The following is a 12,309-nucleotide window of genomic DNA, read 5'->3' as shown; positions in this document are numbered from 1 at the left end:
GAGTCCCACTGCAACTGCATGTGAACTGTAATCTGTAGTAACAACTGCAAATGGTAAGGATATAGCTGTAAGTGTCCCATACCGTTTCCTTTCCAAAGACAGGCAACACCTTCAAACTTATAACATATTCAGATGCTGTTATCGCTGGGAGGATTCCAACAGAACTTAATACAGAATGCATATTGCACTGTAACAACAGACACAGTCCTTGCAAACTGTAAAACACAAAAAGCTTTCTGTTCACTAGCCACCAAATTTGCGACAAGTGCTCTCTAATAGTACACACAGCACACAGTACATGTTCATATCAAAACTGTTTAAATTATTATATCATTTCATGTATTATTTATAGTAGTAAATGGTAAATGCCTTCAAACCCCAATATTCATTTTGGAACACTTGATATAATTATTAAATATCATTAGCATCTGTGTGTCATAGAGCAATGAGACAATGTATTGCGAGAAAAAGGAGAATATGATATTATGCACTATACAGTTGGGAGGGAGGGAGAGGACAGTGTTTTAGGTGTATTAATAATAATATTAGTAAATGATCTGAATGATTGTATGGTCTTTCAACCTTTTTTTCCGACAGGGTTGGGGGGGGATAACTTTCTTCTAAAGTAAGTTTGAACCTTCCATACGATAATATTCTGCACATCCCACAAAAAGAATAAACTCTTCAGGTTCATGATATCTCCAAAACAGCAATAATTATTTAGTCTTGCACAGTTTTCACCAACCCCATAACCAAAAGTTGCTCTCTGCTACTTACATTCCCATGATAAAAACTATGTCCTCAACAGGAACTGATAATGCAATACAAATGTCATTTATCAAAAGATGTAATGTATTCATTAAATTTAATTTCTACACATCTTGACAGACAATACAGACAATACACTTTACATCACCTTATTTACAAAAACACAAAAATAAACTCTCATCCTCCATATCTTACAAAACGTGAATCCAAATTTCAATTCCCAACACTAGCCACACACAACTACAATGCTGGAAACAGATAAATATTTTATGAAAAAATGTTGCATGATTGAACATTATGAACTTTGCTGTTTAATTGCAGACCATACTTATGAGAAGCAATAATCTCAATAATTGTAGTGTACCTAGTGGAAATCATTCAAAACAGGTCTAAACTATAGAGATGTTATGAATGTGTGATAAATATATGTACATAAATAATTTATCACTAAGAAATAATTTAATGTTTTCAATCAGACTACACTGAAGCAAGAAAGTTGCACAATTAATATTTAGACTGTTTTTGTTTGAGGACAGCCTGGACACATTTCGCCATAGTTGGTGATGCTCTGCTTATGGTATCAGTCATGAAGAAATCTTCAAGTTCTTTCTGCTTCACATCAAGAGGTAAGCTATCTAGCTGGGTCTTCACATTCTGAAAACAAAATACAAAGAATTTACATAAATTAGACAAGACTGACATAAATGTTATTTGAGAAACACGAAGAGTAACTTCATCAGATGCTGAAATAGGGAACTACAGGAACAGAGTAAAGAAATACAAATTAAATACAGGTACTGCATGGTTTTCAAGCATTTCCTTTTCAAGGAAAATGTAAAAAGGTAAAAGAAATATCTGAACTGGGTAGAAAGAAGAATGATTCCAAAGACCCACGTAGGACGGACAAAGCACATGAAAGAGATCTAGTAAAATGATATACCTTATTTACCGAATTACACTCCTGGAAATGGAAAAAAGAACACATTGACACCGGTGTGTCAGACCCACCATACTTGCTCCGGACACTGCGAGAGGGCTGTACAAGCAATGATCACACGCACGGCACAGCGGACACACCAGGAACCGCGGTGTTGGCCGTCGAATGGCGCTAGCTGCGCAGCATTTGTGCACCGCCGCCGTCAGTGTCAGCCAGTTTGCCGTGGCATACGGAGCTCCATCGCAGTCTTTAACACTGGTAGCATGCCGCGACAGCGTGGACGTGAACCGTATGTGCAGTTGACGGACTTTGAGCGAGGGCGTATAGTGGGCATGCGGGAGGCCGGGTGGACGTACCGCCGAATTGCTCAACACGTGGGGCGTGAGGTCTCCACAGTACATCGATGTTGTCGCCAGTGGTCGGCGGAAGGTGCACGTGCCTGTCGACCTGGGACCGGACCGCAGCGACGCACGGATGCACGCCAAGACCGTAGGATCCTACGCAGTGCCGTAGGGGACCGCACCGCCACTTCCCAGCAAATTAGGGACACTGTTGCTCCTGGGGTATCGGCGAGGACCATTCGCAACCGTCTCCATGAAGCTGGGCTACGGTCCCGCACACCGTTAGGCCGTCTTCCGCTCACGCCCCAACATCGTGCAGCCCGCCTCCAGTGGTGTCGCGACAGGAGTGAATGGAGGGACGAATGGAGACGTGTCGCCTTCAGCGATGAGAGTCGCTTCTGCCTTGGTGCCAATGATGGTCGTATGCGTGTTTGGCGCCGTGCAGGTGAGCGCCACAATCAGGACTGCATACGACCAAGGCACACAGGGCCAACACCCGGCATCATGGTGTGGGGAGCGATCTCCTACACTGGCCGTACACCACTGGTGATCGTCGAGGGGACACTGAATAGTGCACGGTACATCCAAACCGTCATCGAACCCATCGTTCTACCATTCCTAGACAGGCAAGGGAACTTGCTGTTCCAACAGGACAATGCACGTCCGCATGTATCCCGTGCCACCCAACGTGCTCTAGAAGGTGTAAGTCAACTACCCTGGCCAGCAAGATCTCAGGATCTGTCCCCCATTGAGCATGTTTGGGACTGGATGAAGCGTCGTCTCACGTGGTCTGCACGTCCAGCACGAACGCTGGTCCAACTGAGGCGCCAGGTGGAAATGGCATGGCAAGCCGTTCCACAGGACTACATCCAGCATCTCTACGATCGTCTCCATGGGAGAATAGCAGCCTGCATTGCTGCGAAAGGTGGATATACACTGTACTAGTGGCGACATTGTGCATGCTCTGTTGCCTGTGTCTATGTGCCTGTGGTTCTGTCAGTGTGATCATGTGATGTATCTGACCCCAGGAATGTGTCAATAAAGTTTCCCCTTCCTGGGACAATGAATTCACGGTGTTCTTATTTCAATTTCCAGGAGTGTATATGGCGACAGTGAAAATAAGATGATGACCCCCCCTCCCCTCCCTTTTCTTCAGAGGTTCCTTGAGAAAATTTTATTTTTGATGTCCTCTGATTAACAAACATTACAAATTTTTTTTTTTAAATTGGGATTAAATACCTGCCTGAATGCACGAGTATTTTGTAAACAGTTCCCTTTTGAGATCTCTCTTTAACTGTTTTTTTCCAGCATGGCGTTTTACAAAGCTGAAAAACTTTTCTTTTCAGTTTGAGTTTACCATTTTTAAGGCTGCACTATCTGATCTCACAATTTAAGTCTCCATAGTAATCCCATACTAGTGGCACTGTTGTATGGAGTATTCCTCAACTCTAATTTCCATCTGCAAACTTAGCACATTAATAATTTCAAAGACTTTCTCTTTATCATGCACTGAAAAAAACATGTCACTTCAAATACAATGCATCTGTTGGAAAACTTGCGAAATTCTTTCAACACTTACCTACCAAATGCATTTTGAGTATTACCAAACTAAACTGCAAATACTGCAGAGACATCTTATTGGCTTGTACTAAACAACCAAGCTGCCTTTCTTATGGCATCAATAATCCTGGTCAATCAGAAGACCTGATACCTGGCTGCCAGGAGCGGCAGGTCTTGTCACTCATATTCCTCCTAGTGTTTGACAAAGCTGGTGCCACTGATCCCCTCCAACCCCTCCAAATTAAATCTGCTCATAAACTCAACATCCAAAGTAAATGTAAGACTATTCTTATATTAATCTATCAGGCGACGTAAGAATGTTGACCTAAGAAACATCAGTTTAATCTGCATATTTAATGCGACTCTGTATTTTTCAAATTACGAATTTGGGACAAAACCTCATCTGATAATCAAGTAAATATGTTAACTAGGAACTAGATAATCCTCCTCTTCTATCGCAAATAATGATAGTATCAAACACTATTCATTGTTGTAATTTCTGTTTGCAAAATGCAAAATAATGTTTTTGAGAAATTGCAACATACTCATTACATATTAATAATTTAAAAAAATCAAGCTCCAAAATACACATCTATTCTTCACAAAGTATGCAACAAAGAAAAACTAAGGACTTTGTGCATTGAATGCACAAGTGAAAGTATACTGAAATGCTTTTAGGAATGTCACACAACATGTACCATGTACTTGTCAGTTGCTAAAACCATAGATGCTGTAATGCATCATTCAACTTTTATTTCTCTTTCAATCATACTTGGACCCTACGATAGCCTAGTAAATATTAATGTAATCACAACAATAAAGGCCACTTATATAAGCGTGCATTGGTTTGATGAAACCAAATGATTGTCAAGGGCTATGCTCTCAATGAGCTCCCAGAAAACCTGTGTTTCCCTTCACAGGAGCAAATTCTGGTGGCACTACCTAGCACATTGAATCTTTACTGTTCAGAGAGACTAAAGACTGGAGGTATACCCAGATAGTTGCAGTCCAGTTCTATGTAAGCCAGTCTAACCCTGTCCACCTCAATTTTTTCATTTTTGGGAATTTCCATGAATTCCAGCAACAAGTGTCACACATTCAGTTATCAGTTTACAAGGGAATTTCAGCTCCCATTACTGAACCATTTAAATGTCCATTACCATAGCTGTGTATTTCAGTCTTGACACTCACTAATACTCTGGATCTGGATTCCATTTCTCCTGCTGGAGACACGCCATACACTGATGAGCCGAACATTATGACCACCTGCTTAATAGTGTGTTGGTCCACCTTCGGAACACAATTCAGTAGTGTTTCTGCATGGTATCGACAATTATGGAGGTGAGTAGCACCACATTTCTATGCAAAGGTCGTGCAATTCCAGTAAATTATGGGCCAACAATTGTGGAAGTGGAGCTGGCACCCGGTAGGGTCCCAGATGTGTTCCTTCAAGAGCAGATCAGCCGAACTGGATGGCCAATTCTGCATATAATGCTGGTGGACTTTACCTTGTCCAATCCACAAAACTTTCTGTAACGTTGTCTGTGCAGGATAGAGCTAATTCCCTCAACCTCCTGCACCCTTTATGAGAGTGGCAAGAAAAAAATGCACAGGCATACAGGTTTCGGGACAAAGTCAAATTTGATGCCATTCAAAACAGGCTGTTGACAGTCTTCTCTTTATAGAAATAGTAACTTAACTCTATGAATGTAGAACTTAGCTGCATCAATAAGTCATTTTATATGAATAAACCTCATCTTCAAGGTGCTTAGGAGTTTGTGATTAGAATGCATATCATCTCTCTGAATTTTCTAAAGAAATATTTGCAAGATATAAGGAAAAAGAGTACCGCAAAATAAACACTATACTGTACACTTGTTGTAGTATGCACATTTGAGTCTCAATAAAGTATACTTATTGTGAATGCCCCATAGATAATACAAGCTACTTAATCAACATAACCACAACAACAACAATAATAGTAGACTACTACTACTACTACTACTACTTCTTCTTCTTCTTCTTCTTCCCTTGGATCTAAAGTAGTGTGAAATTTAAGAAGATAATCTGGGACACAAAATCAAATTGTGAAAGTGCATTCTTCTTGTGGATGTGGGACAGCAACTGACAATATAAGTAATGGAAATTGAATACCATATTTTCAGAGTATTTGTTATCCAAACAGCTAGTTCCAATGCTCATCTGCATCATCTTCAGGTCCCCTTTATCAAAAACCAACATATATAATTACAATCCTGGTGGCTAGCAACTTAATTAATGGAAAAAAGTAAGATACCACAACTCTTTTAACATCATTTCAGGAACAAAACACAACCACAGCACCCTCTAAGTGTTCACATCTTGGAAAAGCTTTGTAGATATATAATCCCCCCCACCCCCCCAACCGATTTTGGGCCTACCATTCTACATACACTGTTTGTCGTGGATTGTCACAATGTATCATATTATGGGTTCCAATATTTACATAGGTAATTCCTTAGAAACATTGATTAACTAAATGCTATGACTTTTTTTTTTTTTGGGTGGAGGGGGGGGGGGGGGGGGGGGGGAAGGTTCTAGTTAAGCATTAGCTTCTCTCTTCTTCCAGAACAGGCTCATACAATTCCTAAGTTGATGGAATTCAGTAATGTTCTAGTTGCACCAATTTCTCAATTATACCAAAGTATTCTTTTATGTGGAACTTCCAAAATTCTTTTCATTTTATTGTCCTGTACACCTTTCTTGGAGAATATGCTGTTTTACCTATGACTTATCATTTTGGTGTCTGCTATGAATGGTAATAATTTAATGGGGTATCAGATAGTGTTCCATACTTGCTCCCAACTTTGATGTGACATTAGCTATAGGCAGCCAGACATAATGGTATCACACTGTCCTAGTACTGCTGCAGGTACACTGACCATGACAGTGTTCAACTAATTTACATAGGATGATTCTTTTTAAATGAGTATTAGATACCAAAGGATGGTTTTTGGCCGTTTATTTTTATTTTAGTTTTGTTACTATTAATAAGTTTTTTTTGTTTTTTACATACAGATAAGATTGTGCACAACACCTAAGGTTTCAGCATTCACAAATATTTCCACGTCCTTTACATCAACCAAGCCCTTCAGATCACACTGTTACTTCTGTTCCTTGGAGGTCATCTATCCTAAATATTGTATTTACATATGTTGTTATGCTTGTACACTTTGCTTGCAGCTGAACTGCAATATGTGGGTTCCTTGCTGCCGTTTCATACCTTACACCACTTCTACAACCTTCTGCATATCATGTTTTTTGTATATCACTGTATATTTATCAGTTGTATCATGTTTAATATTTTGCCCTTTTCCAAAATTTACAATAGTTGGAGACTATCCATGTACTCATGTGCAAACTCCAAGTGTACTTTGGTTGTATTTTGTTCCTTTTATGATGTTAAAGCAGTTGTGGTATTTTATTTTTCACATTAATTAAGTTATTAGACACAGGCATTGTAACTATATAAGTTGTTTTTCCATAGACAGTATCTGAAGATTATGCAAATGTAGCACTGAAACTAGTTGTCTGAATCATAAATATTTTGAACATATGGCTGTGTATTCCATTTCTTTTTCTTTTTACAAAATCAGAGGTCTGAAATAGCAGAATGCACGGTCAAAAATGGAATTTAACAATACTGATATACCTAATGATATGGCTGTGACAAATACAGCTATATCCTCTTCCCAAAAAAATCTTCAAAGCAGAAATCTGATCTGTAACTAAATACAATTTCTGATCTGTGTCTACTCAATGTGTGTGTGTGTGTGTGTGTGTGTGTGTGTGTGAGAGAGAGAGAGAGAGAGAGAGAGAGAGAGAGAGAGAGAGAGAGAGAGAGACCATACCTTTGCCAGTTCTGTAGCTTGGACAAAGAAGTTTGCTTCTTCCACGTTGCCATACCGAACCAGATTTGGTGAAACCTCCTCCAGTCGATGCCTGATTTCATTCAGATTATCATACGGTAGAGTTTTGCCAATTATCTGAAAAGTACACAAAAGCCATTTACATTATAGCTGTCAAAATCCATTACTTATGTCCAAAAAGCCACACAGGTATTGCCATTATTTCTTCATATATATGAACAAACAAATAACTGAAGTCTACACAGTCAGGACCAGCACAGTTTTAATTTGATTACTACCTTCAGAGCAAATCCTAGAAGAATATTATGTCAAACACTGCGTACAATGAGTAATGGAAAATCTTGACGGAATATATATAATTTAAGGAGCAAAGACAACAACTAACTGAACAGTACAGACATTGATTTGCCGAAAGGCCCATAAACAATACAGAGAACTTTGCTAACTTTCAGGTGAATCCTTTTTCTGAGCTGTAGAGTTAGAAAGTAAAATGAGGTAAACAGAATTACTCAGATAGTAATGGAAGTTTCAAGTTTAATTGTCGTGGGAACTGAAGCTGGATAGCAGGGAAAGGAAGAGAGGGGAAAATTTTAGGTGAACATGTACTATGGGGACAGAGTGAAAGGCAAAGCCACCTGGAAGAATTTTGCTCAGAGCACAATTTAATCACTGAAGAGACTTCGTTTAAGAAACGAATAAGAATTATATTGACAAAAGCAGAAAAAAAGTGCAGCAAACTAGTGTGTGTGTGTGTGTGTGTGTGTGTGTGTGTGTGTGTGTGTGTGTGTGTGTGTGTGTGTGTGTGTGTGGAGATCCAATGGGCGCCCAATGGCGAGGCCGTCATCGCCGTTACGGTTATACAAACAAACAAATGTGGAGATGAACTAAAAGTGTTGTACATGCATGGACTTGAAATTACTGAACGGTCACTGTGTATCACATGCACTCTAAAAGCAAGAATTTAAAACACAGAGAAAACAAAAGACAGAAGAAATAAATTGCAGGGAAATTTGACTGGCTGACCCCTTCCAAAAATCTACGGTAAGCAGGCCACCCTTTTACACATTAAGAACATCTCCCTAAAATCTTGTTAAAAATGTTGGACAATTCACAAAACTTTAAAACCCTAACCACATTCATTCATTTGAGCATTACATAAAATAGATAGCAGATCCGCCGCAGTCCGGTGGTCAGCAAATAAAATGCAGTCTAATAAAATGTGGCGCACCGTGATCTGCACGCCACAAGCACTACAGATTGGAGGGTCCTCTCGCGAGAATAAGAATCCATGTGTCATAGGGCTGTGGCCTATGCAACGACGAGTAAGAAGGACCTCGTCCTGCAGACGTGACTTGAAGGAAGTACTCCATGGGTGAGCTGTGGGCTTGTTGATACAGAGCTTGTTATCGGTCACTGCCAGCCGCTCGTCTTCCCACTGAAACAGGACTCTGTACCTCAACAGCAAGGTGACAGCATGCAGGGAGATAGCACACCAAAATACCAGAGGATCATGACATGTCTGCTTGCTTGGCTGCTCAATCCGCCCATTCATTCCCCGCAATTCCAATGTGCCCAGGTACCCAGCAGAAAGACACCTCCTTTCCAATCATCGTGGTTGTAGGAGGGCATCCTGGATATTCTGCGTTACTGTATCTGCTGGGTACAAACATTGGAGAGAGTAATGGGTGCTCAGAGAGTCTGAGCAGACAAGAAATCTAACACCGGGAGAATGTCTCATCTGCTTCAGTGCTCGGAAGATCGCATATAATTCTGCATTGAAGATGGTAAATTCTGGAGGCAGTCTGACCTCGAGGACATGATCCGGGAAAACGACAGAGCATATAACAGAGTCCCCTGGCTTAGACCCACCTGTAAAAACAGCTACTTGGTCATGGTATTCAGATAAAATATCAGAGAACATTGCATTAAAAACTGAAGCAGGAGTGCTATCTCTGCTGTACCGCACCAAATCTAAAATCACTCTGGGTCTCTCCACTAACCAGGGCAGCACGCGTTTAAAACCCTGGATTTGGGGTCTTATAGGTTCCACACTGAGTGACTCCAGCACACAATGCACGCGGATCCTAAATAGCATCATGGCTCGTGGATCATTGGAAAATCAGCACAGATGCTAGGTATGGGACTGGTCCGATAAGCATCCGTGGCCAGCCGAATCCTCATGATGGACGGTATCAATGATATGCAAGTAAGAGGGCCTCACTGATCCGTACGCTGTGCAACCACAGTCCAACCCTGAATGCACGAAAGACCGATACAACTGAAGGAGACGCGCCCTGTCCACTCCCCAAGACCTGTGGCTAATGCACTTCCTAATGTTCAGTGCCTTCCGGTTTCTGGCTTACAGGTCTCACAGGTGTGGTAACCAAGACAATGGGGAGTCAAAAATAAGGGCCCAGAAACCACACTGTGTCTGTAAAATGTGGGGTGGTGTTCCCCATAATCAAGGCAGGCAAATTAAAAAGAAGATGAGAAATATTAAAATGCGCGCGCACACACACACACACACACACACACACACACACACACACACACACACACTTATCTGCAGAAAACTGAAAACCTGTCTTTGTAGCCCACTCCTCTAACTGCCGCACTGCAAGATGTAACTGATGGCTCGCCATTGCAACACTGGAGGACCAGAAAACAGCAAAATCGTCTACATATAAGGAGCACTGTGCAGGACTCCTTACCATAGATGTGATACTGTTGATGGCTATGGCAAAGGGGGTAACATTTAAAACACTGCCCTGAGAAACACACTTCTTCTGCTCAAATCATACAGACATCACCAACTCAGGTCCTAAAAAACCGCTGAGACAAGAAAGACCGAATGAAGATATAGATGCAGTTGTGAGAGAATACTGTGTGTCCACATAGTATCATACGCCTTACTTATATCAAAGAATATGCTGATACAGTGATGCTTATGGAGGAAAGCCTGCTAAATAGCCACCTCTAGGAGGATCAGGCTGTCGAAAGTGGACCGAAATCTTCAGAATCCACACTGAGAGCAGCTAAGGAGTTGCCTGGTCTCTAACAACCAGACCAGATGATGGTTAACCATTCGCTCCAGGCTCTTCCTACACAGCTCATTAAGGCAATACTCCGATAAAACTACTTGGGCATGTGCAGTCTTTTCCTGGTTTGATGAGAAGGATCAGAATTGCCTCCCTTCACGAGCTGGGGAAGAGCCTGTCTGCCATATTAGACTAAAACATTCGAGGAGGATTTCCTTTGACACCACTGACAAATGTTGAAGCACGCAGTACCGGATTTGGTCATGATCGGTTGCAGTGTCATGAATCTCAGTCAGTGCCGATTCAAGCTCCCACATGAAGAAAGGGCAATTGTTGGCCTCAGAACTGCTGGACCTGAAGTCCAACTTTTCCCTCTCTACAGTCGCATGATAGTGACAAAATGCCAGATCCCGGCTTGCATTGGAAGCAGTTTGTGCAAAATGTTGTTTGGAGGCCCCCTGGTTCAGCACTGCTGCTATCAGTAAATGGCTGCACTTACCGGAAATCCTCCGGATGGCTTCCCATACTTTTATAGAAGAAGTGGAACGATTGATGGAGTCCAAGAATGTTTGCCATGAACTTTTCTTACTATCCCTAATGACGTGTAGAGCCTTGGCTCTCATGACTCAAAAGGCCCTAAGGTTGTCTGCTGTTGGTCAGCATTTAAAATGTCGAAGAGTCGCACACCTTTCCCAGATTGCGGAATGGCACTCATCTGTCTACCAAAGTACTGGTTACCTCCTAAGATGACCTGAGGGCTACGGGTTGGAAAAGTCAGCACACCACTAGTGATGTGGTCAACCCATCCTTGCACACTGCTACAGTGTTTGAACACAGCCAGCTGGCTGAAACGTGTCCAGTTAGCCCTGCTGACTACCCTTTTGGGGGCTTAACTTCAGCTGGTGAGCCATTTAGTAGGTGAAGGCAGATTGGGAAGTGGTCACCAGAATGAAGGTCGTCAATGACCTTCCACTGAACAGAGTTTGCAAGGGCGGGAGAACAGAAAGAGAAGTCGATGGCTGAGAATGACCCCGTAGCAGTAGAGAAATGTGTGTGAGTACCCGTGTTGAGGATGCACAGCTCGTGAGATGTTAAGAGGCTCTCCAAAACCCAACCATGAAGGCAAGTACTGGTCGAGCCCCACAGGACATGATGGGCATTGAAGGCTCCCAGGAGGAGGAACGGTCACGGGAGTTGTGCGATAAGATCTGTGAGAGCCTCAGAGTCTAGTGCATCTTGGGGTAAATACAGTGAGCAAAGAATGATCCTTCAAAATACATTAATTTGAACTGCAACTGCTTGCAGGTCAGTAGCCAGAGGAGAACAGAGGAGTGATGCGTATTAATGTCAAACACTGAGACACCTCCCTTGGCCCTTTCCCCCAATAAGTCATCCTCGCGATACAGCATATATCCCTGTAGCCCAGGGACATCTGTATCTTTAAAATACGATCTTGTAAACAAAAGTGCAAGGGATGTGCCTGGGCTAGGAGTTTCAATTCCTCCACATGAGTCCTGCACCCATTTATGTTACACTATAGTATGGGAGCCATGTCACTGGTGCAGTTTTAATTTTCCACTATCTTTGCACCAGGATGGTGAAGCACTTGAAGAGCGAGGGGGGTGGAGGGGCTGTCTGGATCCAAGGTATCTAACTCCATGATATCCTCCTCATCAGTCAGACAAGAAAGAATGATGTCTGACGGTGCTTGGGAACGTCATGAACCTTCCACTGCATCCTGTCCCTTCGAGGATAAC

At 42.0% G+C, this 12,309-nt stretch overlaps 1 protein-coding gene across 1 annotated transcript in view; it reads right to left on the bottom strand.

Annotated features, from left to right (window-relative positions):
• Positions 1-834: 834 nt before the first annotated feature.
• The window catches only part of LOC124776822 (NADH-ubiquinone oxidoreductase 75 kDa subunit, mitochondrial), a 92,862-nt gene continuing 81,387 nt past the window's right edge, over positions 835-12,309 (bottom strand). The window contains exons 13-14 of the mRNA XM_047251978.1: positions 7,497-7,631; positions 835-1,422 (exon numbers count right to left, since the gene is read on the bottom strand). Of these exons, the coding sequence (XP_047107934.1) occupies positions 1,273-1,422; positions 7,497-7,631 (285 nt within the window). The 3' untranslated portion in view covers positions 835-1,272. The remainder of the gene's footprint in view (positions 1,423-7,496; positions 7,632-12,309) is intronic.

The sequence above is a fragment of the Schistocerca piceifrons genome, chromosome 2 (assembly GCF_021461385.2).
Source record: "Schistocerca piceifrons isolate TAMUIC-IGC-003096 chromosome 2, iqSchPice1.1, whole genome shotgun sequence".
Lineage (NCBI taxonomy): Eukaryota > Metazoa > Arthropoda > Insecta > Orthoptera > Acrididae > Schistocerca > Schistocerca piceifrons.
This window is presented reverse-complemented; position numbering and strand designations above follow the sequence as displayed.